General features: G+C 38.3%; 1 protein-coding gene across 1 annotated transcript in view; it reads right to left on the reverse strand.

Moving 5' to 3' along the window:
• Positions 1 to 231: 231 nt before the first annotated feature.
• SAAL1 (serum amyloid A like 1) overlaps positions 232 to 18,851 on the reverse strand; it is a 33,875-nt gene continuing 15,255 nt past the window's right edge. The window contains exons 7-12 of the mRNA XM_058546089.1: positions 14,505 to 14,685; positions 12,522 to 12,604; positions 12,241 to 12,435; positions 7,221 to 7,417; positions 5,159 to 5,251; positions 232 to 4,464 (exon numbers count right to left, since the gene is read on the reverse strand). Coding sequence (XP_058402072.1) covers positions 4,372 to 4,464; positions 5,159 to 5,251; positions 7,221 to 7,417; positions 12,241 to 12,435; positions 12,522 to 12,604; positions 14,505 to 14,685 — 842 coding nt within the window. The 3' untranslated portion in view covers positions 232 to 4,371. The remainder of the gene's footprint in view (positions 4,465 to 5,158; positions 5,252 to 7,220; positions 7,418 to 12,240; positions 12,436 to 12,521; positions 12,605 to 14,504; positions 14,686 to 18,851) is intronic.

Genomic DNA, 18,851 nt, shown 5'->3' on the forward strand with positions numbered 1-18,851 from the left:
AATAAGAACTTTTGTTAGTAAAAGTACTCTATTACGGTGCTAAAATGTATATGACATCAGTTCATCTCTGGTTAGTAGTCACTAACATTCCTCATGACAAAAGTCTCGTCAAGTCAGCTAAAACAATACGTAAAGATAATACTTTTTACATAATTGGTTATATACTGATGATAATCATTTCTAGCAAGTATTTGTGTTGGTTTCAACTGTGTTGAATTCAATAGTATTAAATGCTAATACAACAGATTTTTATTTAGACGTAAAAGGAATAAGCATCATTCATAATTAAATTAAGGCTTAAAAATATGTGTGATTTACTTGCTTTTAAAAAACATTAATAGGAAACCTCAAACATATACAAAAACAGAAGAGTATAATGGATCTCCATGCAATCATTATCCAGCCTCTGCAATTCCAATTCATGGCCAATCTTGTTTCATCTACTCCCTTAACTCACTCACTTCCCCTCATCCCAGACTATTCTGAAGCAAATTCAAGACATATCATCTCACTATAAATACATGATTTTGAATAATGGTTCTCGGATTAGATCTCATCACAGCAATAAAAAGAAAAGTACTGGTATGGACTAATTCAAGAGGGGTGTTTACCTATTTCCTCTTTCTTAAAACTTCTGCCAGGAGCAGAGAGGAGATGGAGCTGCAAAGTGGTAAAAGATAATATAAGCTCAAGTCCTAAATGAATATGGACCTATTTCTTAAAACAACAGGCTACTGATGAGGTTTTTAAAAATGCCAGTTAAAATAGGCAAGATAATCTATAACCCCAATATTCCTTTTCTTCACTTTACTCAAATTCACAGTTAACTCTCAGACACGGCATCACTATAGCTCACTCCTTCACAGAAAACGGTGTTTAACATTTCAGGCATTTAAGCTTTTCTGAATCCCAAACAGAGGTTGTTTCTTAATGTCTTAATTAATACGGTTGGTTTCTGCACCTGCTTCATCAAAAAAACTATATATGCTGAACTATATATGGCTTTAAAACTTTTTTCCACTTACATGCCAGTTATTCAGGGTAACTAACTCAAAGCCAAGGCAATGGGAAATATTAAAGAAAGAGTGGAAAGTCTTTTGATCTAGAAAGTTGGATCAACCAAGAAAACAATTTAGTTATATCCCATTAACAGCAGGGGATAAAATATCTTAAAAAAAAAAAAAAAGGCAGAAGGTAGAAGGAGAACATGTCTTCTGCGTTCTGTCTTAAGTGCCTTAGATACTTCAAAAATCAAATTCAAATTTAATTAGAAATAGAATGACAGGTTTAACAAATGCTAACTCAAGTTCCTCTTGTAATTTCTCCCCTCCTCTGCAATAAAGTATAGGGAAAAGAATGAATTTCAATTTCATTTCTATGTATAATTCCAAATTTCATATTTATGCTTCTGGAGAAAGCACCATTTCAAAATATCACTGTACCTAACGCAAGCACTAAATTTTTTGGGGTGAATTCATCAGACTGTGTACATCAAAAAAGTATTAACATTGCTCATTTTTTTAAAAAAAACTATTATAATTTATAGATTTAGGAAGTTTTCAAACATATCAAAATAAGTACTATGAAAATATGCACCACCTCATAATGTTACAATAGCAATTACTAACAAGTACACAGGGCAGGTCCAAGGCAGAAATGGGAAGCAGAATAACTTGGACATCCCAGCCTTCCCACCATGTATCCCTTTTCTCCCTCTGTTAACTTCCCGCTTTGAGCTGACTCTTTCCCTCAGATACCCAAGATTCTTGTGCTCCCCCTTTTACAACATGCTCTCAGGAAAACAAAATGTGAAATTAACACGTACTGATGGAAACATGACTAATAAATTGGATTATTACTCTCATGGGGGTTATTTGCATCTTAACTTTTAAACTTCAAGAGATAACCAGAACGGAATTTTTAGCACTGGCTAGCGGCTAGGAGTGATTCCACCTTGAACTCTCGTGTTAAGCACAGTTGTGTTCAGCCTATGGATAAGGTCAGCACGGAAGACATGCAAATATACATGAAGTAAACCTCCCAATTAGAGTTTCAACAGTAAGATTCTAATCTTATAGTTCACTTCCTTTCAGCAGGGACATTTTCAACAATAAAACTACCTCCAAATGGAAATTATATACCTCTTCCCAATAATGCTGTCTCCTGTGTTTTATCAGCAAAAGTCACTCAAGGAAAGAAGACAAAGTGCGAGGCAAGAACAATGCTTTAAAGCCAAGCAGACCGGGCAGTAAATTGGAAAGGGGCTGTACCAGGAGAGGGGTAAAAGCTGGCTTTGTGATTCATAACTGATATTTTCTTAAACTCCATTAAAAATTCTGTGACCAGGGAACCAGGCAAAGAAAGGGTTACTGAGGATCTGGTTAACAACATAATCTGTCAAGTGCTTTTCAGACAACAAGAAACGATGTGTTCTGTTTTGCAGAAGTTGTTGTCTTGCAGAGAAGCACAGGTTGGCAGGAAAGACCCCTGCAAAACGTTCCAGCACCAGACGTCCTAAAGGTACCTACACTCATTACCATCTCAAATTCTCCTCCTCTGGGAGGGTCCAAACAGCAATTTTTAGATCATGCGATGTATGTAGTAACACGTAAACATGCTATGCAGCTGCCTTAAAAGAACAGAGTTGTTATGCAAATAAACCCCGATCTTCCGCCCTCTTTTGTACCAAGTCTCCAGTGGTGGGGAGACGCTGCTTTGGGAGTTACCCCCGGTGTTCTCCATTGCTTGTGCAGGTAATAAACCTTTCTTCACCTACTCCTGCCTTGGTTGTGCTTTTTGGCTCTGCACTCACCAAGAGATGAACCTACTGAGTTTGGTTACAATTCCACTTTCAGTAAGTGAAAACAGCGTAAACTGGATGCTTCCATAAGTGTACCTGGTTGATTCTCCGAATATATTTCATTAAGAAGTACTACGAAGAATGATAAAAGAATGAGAGGGAAAATCACATATAGCATGGTGTGTAAACAATCAAAAGTTATTAAACTCCATCAGTCTTAATTTAAAAAAATCTGAATTCAGGGCCAGGCCGGTGGCATAGTGGTTAAGTTTGCGTGCTCCACTTCTGGTGGCCCAGGGTTTGCAGGTTCAGATCCCAGGCACAGGCGTACGTGCCACTTATCAAGCCATGCTGTGGCAGGTGTCACACATGTAAAGGAGAGGAAGATGGGCATGGATGTTAGCCCAAGGCCAATCTTCCTCAGCAAAAAGAGGAGGATTGGCAACAGATGTTAGCTCAGGGCTAATCTTCCTCACCAAAAAAAAAAAAAAAATTCTGAATTCACTCGAGCAAATTATTTTCTGAAACTCAACCACTGGAATTATGCTGAAAATAGAGATTTTTGCTAATATGCTTTCACCAAAATGTTAGCATTTCTATCTTCATACATACAACACTGAAAAAAAACTCAACTGTAACAAAGCTAAACTAATAACTGCTTTTGCATTGTTACTAACAATCTGGCATGGAATCAACACAATTAACAGTAACAAAATGGCTAAAATACGTTTGCATACTGTGGCAAACATCATGGACTGGTTATCCAAAAGCCATTCCAATCTCCCTTCTCTTGTCTCTCTCTCCTACAGAGGCTAGAAAGAAAAAAACGTACTTGACCTCAAACACTCACATTACGGATGGCCATGAGACACGGTTCTGGCCAGGGAGGGCTGCCCTTTCCAAATAAAAAGGTAAAGACTTGCTAGGATAAAGCCCCTTGCCTCTTTCTCCTTTTTCCTCCCTGAACGGATGAAAGGTCCAGAGATGTTATAGTCCCCTTAATCACAAGACAACAAACATGAACACAAAGGTCTATATGGTGGACCAGGTGGAGAGGTGAAAGGAATTAGGGCCCATAAGCCACCAAACTGGGTCTGGACTGCCCACCTCTGGATTTCTTATTGCATAAAATACATAAAAGCTATTGGATTAAGCTATTATAGTAGGGTTTTCTATTAGTGCAGCTGAATGCACTTGCAGTGGATACACATACAAAATTCTCACGTAAAAATCAAATTAAAGATTATGAAGAAAATCCTCACCAACCCCTCAAATATTCTAAAAAGAATCTCAACGATAAGCTTGCATTTTTGTTTTCTTTACCTGAAGACAACAAATACCACATAACCAATACAACAAAGGGGGGCAGGGGGGCTTGACAGTGGTGAAACTCCAGATTCCAATGCCAAATAAAAATGAGATAGACTGGGGGAGGGAGAAGGGCAGGAGTGTAATCCTAGACAACTACGGTATAATATGGGCTTTATCTAATATTTCCTATATGTCAATTTCCACTGTCAGTGAAGAAAATAAAGCTTATTTCTTGGTCAGAGGAGATTCCAATTCAGTTTTTAAGTCTGAACCTTCAAACTTGGGAAACTTTCCTCCAGATCATCAGCCAGAGTCTTATCAACTTCACGTAGGATTTTAAGAAAGTCTTCCACCTGTGAGTCAAACACAAGAACCAAATAATGTAAGTAAAGGAAAGGGTGGTTTAAGATATTGATTGCTGACATAAAAATACTCTACCTGTGGTTTCTAAACAGTCCAACGGAAAAGAAACATTGACACACCCCAGATGACAGTAACAGTACCTCCCGGCTAGTCCTCTGAAACATCAGGAGGTGACCAGCCCTCACTATTTTGCTTTACTCTTGAATTAGTATGTATCTTCCTGCCGCTTCCCCTTTAGGTCCATTACTGCAGTTTTATTACCATCCTCCTTGCTGACATGTCCCCTCTCACCTACATGTCATACTTCATTTTCCTAAAAAAGTTCCTATTTTGAAATTACCTCTAACGGTAGCAAATGTGATATAATTTGAAGAACCATAAAAACCTACTGACTATTCCTAACTAAGAATCTTATTTTTGCTTAACATATATATGCTGTCTACTTTGTAACAGAAAACGGTCAGATAAATTCAGTGTTGATTCCTTTCTCTTAAACTTAGAATCATGATTTCAGGCTAGTCCCATGAATTATCCAGCAGTCATCTATCCCACAAAGGCATTAAGTCGTGTCAATTGTATGCACCATCTTTTTTGACAATGGCCTCAGAGATCAAGCGCCTACTTAAGAACATCTTACTGAGTAATCCTCTGAAACTCACTACCTACACATTTACTCATACTCACCACAGGGCTATAGAAAGGAAGAAGGTTTTGAAATGCACAGGAACACTTCTGTTTGCTTAACTGGCCCTCCTTTAGTCCCTGAGCCACAGTGTCCTAAAACAAACAAACAAAAGATATAATGTCAAAAAAGGAAAATTTCTAAAGCTATCTCTGGTAAATAGATACAAATCAGTATATACAATTCCCTACTGATCCTATGGGCATTTCAAACGTCCCAAACTGAACCCAGCATCATTCCTCCTAACGTAACGTGCTCCTCCAGAAACGTGCTCCACTACAGCCCTTATTTTAGCGAAGGGCACCACCACCCACCCGTCCTGCTGCACAAGCCAGAAACTCGGGATACAGCCGAGTCTCTTCCTCCTCCTCTGCTGCCAACTCCTCCCCCTAGGTGTTTAATTTTCCTCTTCTATATCTCTCTCATCCCACCTCTCTCTCCATCCACACTTCCACTATTTAGGCTCTCATTATTTTTCAGGTTATTCTTGAATATTACCAACCACAAGAGTCTGTTGCTTGGTCTCTGGGCCTTCAGCCTCGACACTCTCTAAACATCTCTATTACTTTTGGAGTAATTCGTCTAAACGGATCATATCACTTGATGCTTAAAAAAAAATCTTTAGTAGCTCTTCACTTTCCTCAAGATTAAATCCACCTTCCATTAAGTATGTCACAGAAGAATTTTTATGACAAATCCCTGGTCTATTCTCAGCCCACCTTCCCCCTATATTCCTGTCACCTAAAAATAAACATCTATGTCCCTCCCTTCAAAAAAACCAAAAGCAACAGCAAACAATGGGAGAAATATTTGCAATGAATATGCAAAAGATACATTATTACACAAGGAGTTCATGCAAATAATGAAAACAGATAAATTTATAAAGCAGAAAATATAAAATGTACAAATATATGGACAGATTTTCAACTTCACTAATAAAAAAGGTAAATCATAATAAGGCACAATTTATCACCTGTTGAACTTTACTTGATATAAAAATTATAACACCCAATAATAAGGATCAAGTAAAATTAACATTTTACATACTCTGTTAATAAAAACATTCTGGCAATATGTAGCCATTATGCTCCAGTCACCTTCACTTTTATAATGTTGAACCCCACAATCTAACTTCTGAAAATCTATGCTAAGGTAACAACTCCATATCTGGAAAAAGAAAGCAGGACAATTCACCAAAAAAAAAAAAATCACCAGATGGGGCCAGCCCAGTGGCGTAGTGGTTGAGTTTGCACACTCTGCTTTGGCGGCCCAGGGTTCACAGGTTTGGATCCTGGGTGGAGACTTACTCACTGCTTATCAAGCCATGCTATGGCAGGCATCCCACATATAAAATAGAAGAAGATGGGCACGGATGTTAGCCCAGGAACAATCTTCCTCAGCAAAAAAGAAAAAAATAAAAGAGGAGGATTGGCAGCAGATGTTAGCTCAGGGCTAATCTTCCTCACAAAAAAAAAACAAAAAAACAAAAAAAAACCCACCAGGATATAACAGAAACTTGTCTTAAAAAATATCCTTCTTGAAAAAATTCAATGAATATGAACATATTCTTCACAGTTGTATCAATAATATATATTTTTTTTCTCAAATATATGGATAGAAAGTATGCTCAAAGGAAGAATACACTAATAATCCTGAACATATTCAGGAAGAATATTCCTTAAAACCAGTGTGCAGTAAATTTTGAAAACTGATTTTTGGGCAAATTGGGTATTAAACAAACTGGCTCTCAGTGAAAAGTCTTTCAGTGAATTTAGAGTCAGGAAAAGTGTTCATAATACAATGTTAAGTGAAAAGAGCAGTCTATAAAACTTGTATATACTGGGTTATAAGTACATGAAAAAGACATATATAAATACACCAAACCACATCAGTCGCTGGCTTAATTATAAACTTACAGTGATACGCTTTTTCTTTCTCTATTTTCCTCAATTTATGTAATATACTACTTTTATATTTAAAAAAATAACAGTAATCATAAAGTTTGGCACATTAAGTAATTCATACTTTCTTTTGCTGAAGAAACCATCAATACATCTTTCTTACCTTTGTTAATACCTGAAAAATATTAGAAAGAAATTCACATGAAATATCCTTTAAGATTTTCAAGTGGAAATCATCTTGGGTTAAATCAGACTTTTTAGTTTCCTCCGTGTGAGACTCTGCTGAGTTCTCTGGTTTCTTCTGACATTGTTCCGTATTTTGTAAGACACGAATCAGGCTGTCAATTAAAGAAAGATCTAGTGTACAAACAAATCAACAGGCACGGAATTAGCCAGTTAAATTTGGTTTTTCATTCATTCATTCGTTAGTACTGAACACCTACTGGTTCTGGACATCCTATTTTAGGTCCTATAGATACAGAGGTAAACAAGATGGTTGAGGCCTCAGCCTTCAAGAGGCTTACATTTTTATACTCTCAAATAAGCTATGAATAAAATGGATCATTTCAGATTTTGGTAAGTTCTATGAAGGAAATTAAAGGGGAATATAATAAAGGAGCTGGCAGGGGTGGCTCTCTGAAGAGGTGACACTGAGTTGTCAACTAAAGGATAAGAAGCATCTATGCAAAGAGACCAGGAAAACATTTAAGGTTTAGGGCAGGAGAGGGGGTGAGGGTTAATTAGTGGCTTAGGGTTAAAGAAGCATCTTTACACTTCCTTGCGCAATCATAAAGATCATACATAAAGTTTCGGGGAGCCAGGGAAGGATAAAGAACACTGAGTCACATAAGATTAAGAAAGATGTGTTGTTCCTAGTATTTCAAATAAAAACTGTCCAAATGATTTTCAACAGAAAGCTCATATATACAAGGAGGTTAGAAACAGCATTGGGACTCAAAGTCAGCTCTTCTTCCCTTTTCCTTTCAGAAATCACCACCAAGAAACAAAGAAAACAAGCAACAAAAAATAGACTCCAGTTTGGAAGAAATTAGGAGACAGGTGAAACCTCCAACACAAGGTAAGTGGAAACAGTGTGAAAGTCAATCAACAGGGGGTACGGGAAGAAGTGATGAGAGGATGCCTCAGGCTGCCGATCTCAGAAAGGGCCCGAAAAGTCCCTCTCTCTAAGGTAAAGCACAGACTCTGAGGAGCAAGGCCAGAACCCCTTGTTCGCAACAGCAGGAATGGAGTGCGCAGGATAACAGCTGGTGCTTCCCTGGGGTTCTAAGAAGCAGAGGATGAGGGGGCAAGCGAGGAATCCCATGGACTAGCCATACTTGCAGGAAGTACATGGCAAGGGGAAAGCCACCTCTTGCCTGGGAAAAAGAGCCAGAAGACTCAGAGACCCAACTCCCGTTAGCCTAGAATGCAGCCTAACCCGCTCTCCTACATGAACTTCCTGCCAACAGCTAGTCCAGGAAAAGCTCAATTCATTGAAAGATGTGTACACACAAAGAAACCAGCACAGGAGCAACACAAAGACACTAAAAGAAAAAAGAAAGAAAAACAAATGGCAGATGAAGAATACTCATCAGAAGAAGTTGACATGAAGCTTATGACTATTAAGATAATATTTGGCCACGAGTTTTAATACAACAACATGTAATCAAGCAGAAAGCAGAGATATGAGAGCTCAGACTAAGAAACGAATGACAACAGGAGAGGAAACCTGAGCAGCAGAACTCAAGGCAGAAGTGAAAAGAAGAAATTAAAGCTACCACAGAAATGAAGGCATAACGGCCAATAGCACTCGGGGCCGGCCCCGTGGTGTAATGTTCAAGTCTGGCGCACTCCATTTTGGTGGGTTGGGTTCACTGGTTCAGATCCCAGGCGCAGACCTACACCACTCATCAAGCCGTGCTGTGGCGGCGACCCACATACAAAACAGAGGAAGACTGGCACAGATGGTAGCTCAGGGCTAATCTTCCTCAGCAAAAAGAGGAAGACTGGCAACAGATGTTAGCTCAGAGTGAAGCTTCCTCAGCAAACAAACAAACACAAATGGACAGGAGCACAAAGTAGAGCAGGTGCTGCTGAGAACACAGCCTGGGCGTGGAGGGGGAAGGGAGAGCAAAACAAAGGCATGGAAAGGAGATTCCACGTAAGACTGTAACTCTCAAAGAAGAAACGCAGAACGATGGAACAGAACAAATATTTCTTTTAATATTTTATATAATTCAGGAATGCCACCCTCAAGACTTGAATTTATAGTTTGAAAGTACCAGCAAAAGGTGATAAGGAATTGTCAACACTAAGATATACTGCTTAAGTTACTAGATTTCAAGAATTAAAAAAAAGTTGGCATGCAGTTATAATTATACTTTGGGAGCAGTTATAATTATAAAGGTAACCACTAGACCAAAAATACACACCTTCCTAAATGTTAGACCTCCACACAGAAACAAAGCAAAGAAACCATATGCTGGTTTATTTAACTGTAAATATACATAATGGAAAATATACCATAATAGCATTTAGAGCAAACATAACTGCCATATCAATAAATTTAAATGAGTTTAACTTATCTACTGAAAAGAAATCAACACGCCTAAAGCAGAGTATTTAGGAAGGTTGAAAAGACAAGGACAGGCAAAGGTATCAGTGGCAAATGCAAAGAAAAGGAAAACGGGGTGTGATGTTTGTATCTGATATACAGGATTCAGGACAAAAAAGTATGAAAAGAGACAAAGATGGGCGATTTATAATGAATGTCTATACACCAAATAACGTGATGTAATACTCACTAAGCAAACTAGAAATGACAAAACATGAAAGAGACATAGTAATTGTAAAAGATATCAATTTTTCTTTCATTTCACATCAAATCAAGTCAAAAGAAAGCACTAAGGCACAGAAGAGCTCATCGGCCTGACAACTGACAGCTCAACATTTATACTCCAGCTCAAGCCACCTCCTCGGCGCCAGGTTACAAACTGCCTACTCAGCACCTCCAATAGGACAGCGAGAAGACACCTCAAATGTATTTAAACCAGTCTTTCCTCCTAAAAGTTCTCAACACAAGGGAAAAAACATTTTTCCTGTAACTATGTGAGGTGATGGACGTGAACTAAACTTACTGTGGTAATCATTTCCCAGCATATGTATGTCAAGTCACCACGCTGTATACCTTAAACTTACACAGTGCTGTATGTCAATTATATCTCAATAAAACAGAAAGGAAAACAAAAAAATCAGTCTTTCCCATCTCAGGAAATGGCAAGTCTTTTGGACAAAACTGCCAGATATATCTTGACTCTTCTCTTCTCACCCTCCCCATCCTATCTGTCAGCAGATCCTGTTGGCACTACCTAAAAATGATCAGAATCTGACTACTTATTCCACCGCCTCCACTGGTACCACCTTGAGCCATGTTATATCATCCCTTGCCTCAAGTTCACACAGCCTCCTAACTAGTCTCCCTGGTGGACCTTTGCCCCGCTCTGTTTCTTATCAACACGTCAGCCAGAGGGACCTATTAATGCCAGCTCCTATCTGTCCATCCTCTGCTTAAAACCCTCTGCAGTGCCCTATCTCATTTGGAGTAAAGGCTGACTCAGGCCCTCTACTCTCCAGCCCCTCTCGCCTCTCTGGCCCACGTGCTATTTCTCTTTCCCGGGTGGACTCCTTCCCACCCACACAGGGCCTCACTACTCTTCCTCAGACATTCCAGGTACACTTCTCGTTCAGGCTTTGACATCTGCTGTTTCCTCTGTCTGCAACGCTTTCCTCCCCAAGTATTCACAGGACTCACTCCATTATTTCCCTTAAGTCTGTACTTAAAGCCACCTTCTCAATGAGATAACTTATTTACCATAAATGCAGAAAAGACCCTTGAAGATATGCAACATCCATTTTTTATTAAAAACTCTTTTTTAATAAAATAAGAATAGATTAACATCTCCTTAAATGGTAAAACATAAATAGCTTAAGCCCAAAACAGTATCATGACTAATGGTGAAACTCTAGAATCATTCCCAACGAAGTCAGGAACAAGGTAAGGACATTTTCTACTATCATTATTATTTAACATCAGAGGTACAAGGCGACCCACTAGATAAGAGAAAGAAATCAGAGGTAGAAAAGCGATAAAACATGTCTAACAAACTCAAAGCAGTATCAGATAAAGCCCAAGATCATCACTGGAACAACTATTAAAAACAGTAAGAGAATTTAGTAAGGTTACTAGATGCAAAATTAATATAGAGAAAACAATGGCCTTCATATATTCCAACAACAATAATCAATGGAAGAAAAGACATCACAGACAACAGCAATACAAAAGATAAAATATCTAGGAATAAATCTAATAAGAAATGTGCAAGATCTCTATGAAGAAAATCATAGAACATTATTGAGGATACAAAATAAGACGAACAAATGGAAAAGCACAATATGTTCTTGGATACTCTAGAAACTTAACATAATCCCAATAAAACTATCAAGAAGATTTTCTGTTTTTTGTAACTTAGTCTAATTCAGTGTTAAATAAGAATAATAGTCAAAAACATTCTGAAAAATTAGAATGAAGGGGACTAGCCCTACTAAGCATTAAAACATAAAGCTTTAATAATTAAAACACTATGGCTACTGACACATGAATAGAGCAATGGAAGTGAACAAAATACACAGGGAAATTTAAAACAGTAATGATGAAATTTCAAACTAGTGTGGATAAACTGGTTTATTCACAGACAACTGGGGAGCCATCTGGAAAAAGTTCAAACCATAACTCACATGTAACACCAGAAAAAATTCTAGATGGGTCATGGATTTAATATTAGTCATTAAGTTCATTCTGTAAAAGAGCATTTGTTTACATAGGAAAATATTCCTTTTATACTTCTAAATGAAAAAAGTTGCCTAAAAAGCAGGACTTAAAAATATATATGCATGTGAATATGTAGTAATTATCTCTGGATGGAGGGATTACAAGCATTATGTTTCCTTTGATAAATTTTACAAATTTTTTTGTATTGAGTATGTAATATTTTTGTAATCAGGGGAATAAAAGCACAAAAGAGAGAAAAAAAAAAGAATGGGAGAAAGAAACCAAATAAACAGCAAACACAAGCCTCGGCTTTAAAATCTGATAGACTAGAACTTAACTCAGAGAACTAAATGATACTTGCCTTTTTCTATCTTTAGATACTCCTGTTCAGCCTGTGAAGCATAGATGGCAGACAACACCGAAAAAATAGAGGCTAGCACTGTTTTCTGTTCTTGAAGTATGATGGGGGGATCATCAGACTGGCAGAATTCATGGCAGACCAGGTCAAAAAGCAAATTCCAAGTGTCTTTTCCAGTATCAGGACACTGTACTTAAAGATGATAAAGAAAAGCAGTAATTTAAAAACAGAAAACAATTAAATGAGTAAGCATACTGCTTCCCCATAAAACAGCTTACCGATTGCTTGAATTCCATCATCCACTGTGGTAAGCAGCTGTAAGATATGCATGTAAACATCGAGCCCTTCTGGATTTTCAGAACTAAATACAAAAAGCAAAAGCACTGACTCAGCAACTTTACTGTCTATGGGACTGCAATCATTCATTCATTCAACAAATATTTATCACTCTACTAGTCACTGCCCTAAGTGCTGAGGATAAAACAGGGAACAGGACAAAGTTGCTGTGCTCACTGGAGCTTACATTCTAATAGGGGAATCAGTCAAACAAACAAATATTATGGAATATAATCAACACACAGGACAAGAGGTAAGAATTCTTCTTGGCCCTGTCCCACAAAAGCAACAATGCAGAAACCTGCTAGGTGGTACTCCATCATTCTGGTTTACTTGAATAATCAGAACAAAAAACGCTAAGACTTATAAAATGAATGACAGGCCCAGTGCACCAAGCATTGACAATAACGATGTTCCTAAAACTTCATAGCATTATCTTGGCTCCCTAGCTGAGAATACTAAAACCATATAAGTATAATTTTTGTGATCAACAGTTTGGATTCCTAGAAACTCACAGTCTTAGTTCTTCAACCAAACAATTAAGTGAAAAGATAGTGAACAATTAAAAAGATGGCTCAGCAAATATTTAAGTACCTACTGCTTTCAGGCACTATAACAGGGGCTGGGAAAACAGATGTACAAGACACTGTCCCTACCTTCATGAAGTTTATAGTCTAAAAGGAAAGAGGATAATTAAAGGGGTGATTACAATGAAGCGATATGAGAGTAACACTAGAGGAAGTCCAAGGTGCTAGAGGACCACAGAGCAAGCAGACTTAATTTAGTTTGGCGAGTCAGGAAGGGTGTCCTAAGAGAAATGATGTTTACACAGAAACCTGAAGCAGCAAAGAAATGTGTGGAGTAGAGGAGACATAGTATGCAAAGGCCTGGAGGCAAGAGAGCTTGGTTCAGTTGAAGAAATGAAAGAAATTTCATATGGTTGAAACAGAGCACAAGGAATAAGGAAGCAGAGGCCTGTGCAGGGCCTTATAAGCCACATTTTAAAAAAATCTGGACCTCATCCTCAGGAAGGCAACTGAAAAGTCTGAAGCATGACAGTGAGGTGATGCGTGTGTGCTTTGGAAAGAGGGCTCTAGAGTCGAGGCTTGGAAGAAGGACGCCTTGAGGCAGGGAACGCAGGTGAGATAACGTTGCAGCTGTTGAGCTGAGAGACAGTGGCCTGGTGATGGCACGGATGGGATCCCAGGAACAAAGTCAGGAACAAGGCTTGATGTTCACTGGCCACGGGCAGCAGTGAGATGGGGAAAAGTCAGTAAAGGCTTCCATATTTCTTCCATATTATCCAAATGGGATAATGACTGCATCATTCACTGAGATTGGCAATACTGAAGAAGCAGGTTTGGGGGAAAGAGGATGAGTTTAATCCTCACTTGGATAAAGGACATAAAATTAAAAGGCTTTACGGTGGGTTGTTAAGCGCTAAGAACGCACAACTGACCATTAAGCAGATCAATTCATAAATTAATTGTCTAGTGACTAGAAATAAACAGTTCCAATGACCTACAAGACCTAGTCATCACTCTTGGCAAGACATCAGAGCCCAAAAGTCAGTCACTTACCCAAGACCGGCATTTATACACAAGGAACAAGAAAACAAATGTGTCTGACATTCTAATTGAAGAAGTTGTTAGACGTTCAACGGAACATAAAGCACAAGAAAATATTTTCTATTGATTTAAATTACACAAAACTGCAGATTTCAAGACAGTAACCATAATTAATGCTGAACAACAGCCTATAGCTAAGTCACATTATAATAGGCACTTTGTAACCATTATGATTCTTGCAAAGAGCAAGGAGCTGTGTGCTATTCATCCTGTCAAAAGGAAATGAAAACTTACATCCAAGGATATTTCTAGCAACTGGATTTTCCCAGAACACTTTGCACCAAAGAACTCGCATACCGTACTTGTTTGGCAGCTTCAAGTACACAGGGCACAATTCTAAACACTGGCTGCTCTTCGGAATCTTCCTGGGGTTGATCCAGAGACTGAACAGCCCCATTTCTAATCCACTCCAGCATTAGCTTCTCATCCAAATCAAAAAGCTTGTCCACAACCTCCCCCACCTTCACCAGCAAGTCAACTGTAGAGAATAAAACAGATATTGAAATGAGACACAAAATTTTAAAAGCAATAATCAAAATTCTGAAAGCTATCTAAGAAAGCCAAATCTTACCAAAGCATTACCTATTCCAGGGGCAATTTATTTACCTCCTTTGTTTAAATTTGCTTCTTCCTTCATTTTGTTTTTTTTTTTTTTTTTTTTTTGCTGAGGAAGATTCGTCCTGAGCTAACATCTGTTGTCAATCCTCCTCTTTTAGCTTGAGGAAGATTCACTCTGAGCTAACATCTGTGCCAATCTTCCTCTATTTTGTACGTGGGCCGCCACCACAGCATAGCCACCGACCAGGGGTCTAGGTTCACACCTGGGAACAGAACCATTGCTGCTGAAGTGGAGCGCGCCGAACTTAACCACTAGGCCACGGGACTGGCCCTCTTCCTTCACCCTTTGTGGCCACCCCCCAACCCCCCTTGCCCCTGGTAACCACCATACAGTTCTCTCTGTCCGTGTGTTAGTTTATCTTCCACTTATGAGTGAAACCATGCGGTGTTTGTCTTTCTCTTTCTGGCTTATTTCATTTAACATGATACCCTCCAGGTCCATCCATGTTGTTGCAAATAGGACAATTTTGTCTTTTTTTATGGCTGTGCAGTATTCCATTGTATATATATACCACATCTTCATCCACACATCAGCCAAGGGACACTTGGGTTGCTTCCATGTCTTGGCTATGGTGAATAATGCTGCAATGAACATAGGGGTGCATAAGCCTCTTTGGATTGTTGATTTCAGGTTCGTTGGGTAGACACCCAGTAGTGGGATAGCTGGATCATAAGGTATGTCTATTTTTAATTTTTTGAGGCATCTCCATACTGTTTTCCATAGAGGCTGTGCCAGTTTGCATTCCCACCAGCAGTGAAATAGGGTTCCCGTTTCTCCACAGCCTCTCCAGCATTAGTTGTTTTTTGTCTTGGTGATTACAGCCATCCTAACGGGGGTACAGTGATATCTTAGTGTCGTTTTGATTTGCATTTCCCTGACGATTAGTGATGCTGAACATCTTTTCATGTGCCTAATGGCCATCTGTATATCTTCTTTGGAGAAGTGTCTGTTCATTTCCTCTGCACATTTTTTGATCAGGTTGTTTTTTTGTTGTTCAGCTGTGTGAGTTCTTTATATATTATGGAGATTAATCCCTTGTCGGATATGTGGTTTGCAAAAATTTTTTCCCACCTGGTGGGTTGCCTATTCATTTTGATCTTGGTTTCATTTGCCTTATAGAAGCTCTTTAATCTGATGAAGTCTCACTTGTTTTCCTTTTGTTTCCCTTGTGTGAGTAGACATGGAATTTGAAAAGATCCCTTTATGACTGTTGACCAATAGTGTACTGCCTATATTTTCTTCCAGGAGTTTTATAGTTTCAGGTCTCACCTTCAGGTCTTTGATCCACTTTGAGTTAATTTTCGTGTATGGCGAAAGCAGATGGTCTACTTTCATTCTTTTGCAAGCGGCTGCCCAGTTTTCCCAGCACCATTTATTGAAGTGACTTCCTTTCTCCATCGTATGTTCTTGGCTCCTTTGTCGAAGATTAGCTGCCCGTAGATGTGAGGTTTTATTTCTGGGCTTTCAATTCTGTTCCATTGATCTGTGTGTCTGTTTTGTACCAGTATCATGTTGTTTTGATCATTATTGCTTTGTAGTATATTTTGAAGTCAGGGATTATGATGCCTCCAGCTTTGTTCTTTTTCCTCAGGACTACTTTAGCTATTCTGGGTCTTTTGTTGCCCCCTATTAATTTTAGTATTCTTTGTTCTATTTCCGTGAAGAATGTCATTGGGATTCTGATTGGGATTGCAATGAATCTGTAGATTGCTTTAGGTAGTATGGACATTTAAACTACGTTTATTCTTCTAATCCACATGCATGGAATATTTTTTCATTTCTTTATGTCATCACTGATATCACTCAATAACGTCTTACAGTTGTCATTTATAGGTCTTTCACCTCCTTGGTTAAGTTTATTCCTAGATATTTTATTCTTATTGTTGCGATTGTAAACGAGACTGTCTTCTTGAGTTCTCTGTTAGTTCATTATTGGCATAGAGAAATGCAACTGATATTTCTAAGTTGATTCTGTACTCTGCAACTTTGCTGTAGTTGTTTCATTTCTAAGTTTTCCAATGGATTCCTTAGGGTTTTCTACATATAAGATCATGTCATCTGCAAACAGTGAGAGTTTCACTTCTTCACTGCCTATTTGTATTCCTTTTATTTCTTTTTCTTGCCTAATTTCTCTGGCCAAAACCTCCAGTACTGTGTTGAACAAGAGTGGCGAGAGTGGGCACCCTTGTCTTGTTCCTGTTTTCAGAGGGATGGCTTTCAGTTTTTCCCCATTGAGTGTTATATTGGCTGTGGGTTTGTCATATACGGCCTTTACTATGTTAAGGTACTTTCCTTCTATACCCATTTTGTCGCGAGTTTTTATCATAAATCGATGTTGGCTCTTGTCGAATGCCTTCTCTGCATCTATTGAGATGATCATGTGGTTTTTATTCCTCATTTTGTTAATGTAGTGTATCACACTGATTGATTTGCGGATGCTGAACCACCTCTGTATCCCTGGAATAAATCCCAATTGATCATGGTGTATGATCTTTTTAATGTATTGCTATATTCCGTTTGCCAATATTTTGTTGAGGATTTTTGCATTTATGTTCATCAGCGATATTGGTCTGTAATTTTCCTTCTTAGTACTGTCCTTTTCTGGCTTTGGTATCAGGGTTGGACTTGTAGAATGTGTTAAGAAGTGTTCCAACTTCCTCTACTTTTTTGGAATAGTTTGAGAGAGATAGGTATTAAATCTTCTTTGAATGTTTGGTAAAATTCTCCAGAGAAGCCATCTGCTCCTGGACTTTTATTTTTGGGGAGGTTTTCGATTACTGTTTCAATCTCTTTACTTGTGATTGGTCTATTCAGATTCTCTATTTCTTCTTGATTCAGTTTGGGAGGTTGTATGAGTCTAAGAATTTATCTATTTCTCCTAGATTGTCCAATTTGTTGGCATATAGTTTTTCATAATATTCTCTTATAATCCTTCGTATTTCTGTGGTATCTATTGTAATTTCTCCTTTTGCATTTCTAATTTTATTTATTGGAGCCTTCTCTTTTTTTCTTGGTGAGTCTGGCTAAGAGTTCCTCTGTTTTGTTTATCTTCTCAAACAACCAGCTCTTTGTTTCATTGATACTTTCTACTGGTTTTTGGTTTCAATTTCATTTATTTCTGCTCTACTTTTTATTATTTCACTCCTGCTGACTTTGGGCTTTGTTTGTTCTTCTTTTTCTACTTCTGTTAGGCGTAGTTTTGGGTTGCTTATCTGCACTTTTTCTTGTTTGTTAAGGTGGCCCTGTTTTGCTATAAGTTTCCCTCTCAGGACAGCTTTTGCTGCACCCCGTATGAGTTGGTACGGTGTATTTTCATTTTCATTTGTTTCCAGATATGTCTGATTTCTCCTTTAATTTCTCTAATGATCCATTGGTTGTTCAGCAGCATGTTGTTTAGTCTCCACACCTTTGTCACTTTCCTGCTTTTTTCCTGGTAGTTGATTTCTAACTTCATGGCACTATGGTCAGAAAAGATGCTTGTTATGATTTCAATCTTCTTAAATTTATAGAGGCTTGCCTTGTTTCCCAACACATGGTCTATCCTTGAGAATGTTCCATGCGTGCTTGAGAAGAATGTGTAATCTGCTATGTCTGAATGGAGTGCTCTCTATATATCTGTTAAGTCCATCTAGTCTAGTTTTTCATTTAAGTCCACTATTTCCTTATTGACTTTCTGTCTGGATGATCTATCCATTGATGTAAGTGCGGTGTTAAGATCCCCTACTATTATTGTGTTACTGTTAATATCTCCTTTTAGGTTTGTTAATAGCTGCTTTATGTACTTTGGTGCTCCTGTGTTGGGTGCATATATATTTATAGGTGATATGTCTTCTTGGTGGAGTGTCCCTTTTATCATTATATATCGCCCCTCATTCCCTGTTTTATCTTGAAGTCAACTTCGTCTGATATAAGCATGGCAATAGCTGCTTTCTTTTGTTTGCCATTAGCTTGGAGTATTGTCTTCTATCCTTTCACTCTGAGCCTGTGTTTGTCTTTAGAGCTGAGATGTGTTTCCTGGAGGCAGC

The sequence above is a fragment of the Diceros bicornis genome, chromosome 7 (genome assembly GCF_020826845.1).
Source record: "Diceros bicornis minor isolate mBicDic1 chromosome 7, mDicBic1.mat.cur, whole genome shotgun sequence".
NCBI classification, from domain to species: domain Eukaryota; kingdom Metazoa; phylum Chordata; class Mammalia; order Perissodactyla; family Rhinocerotidae; genus Diceros; species Diceros bicornis.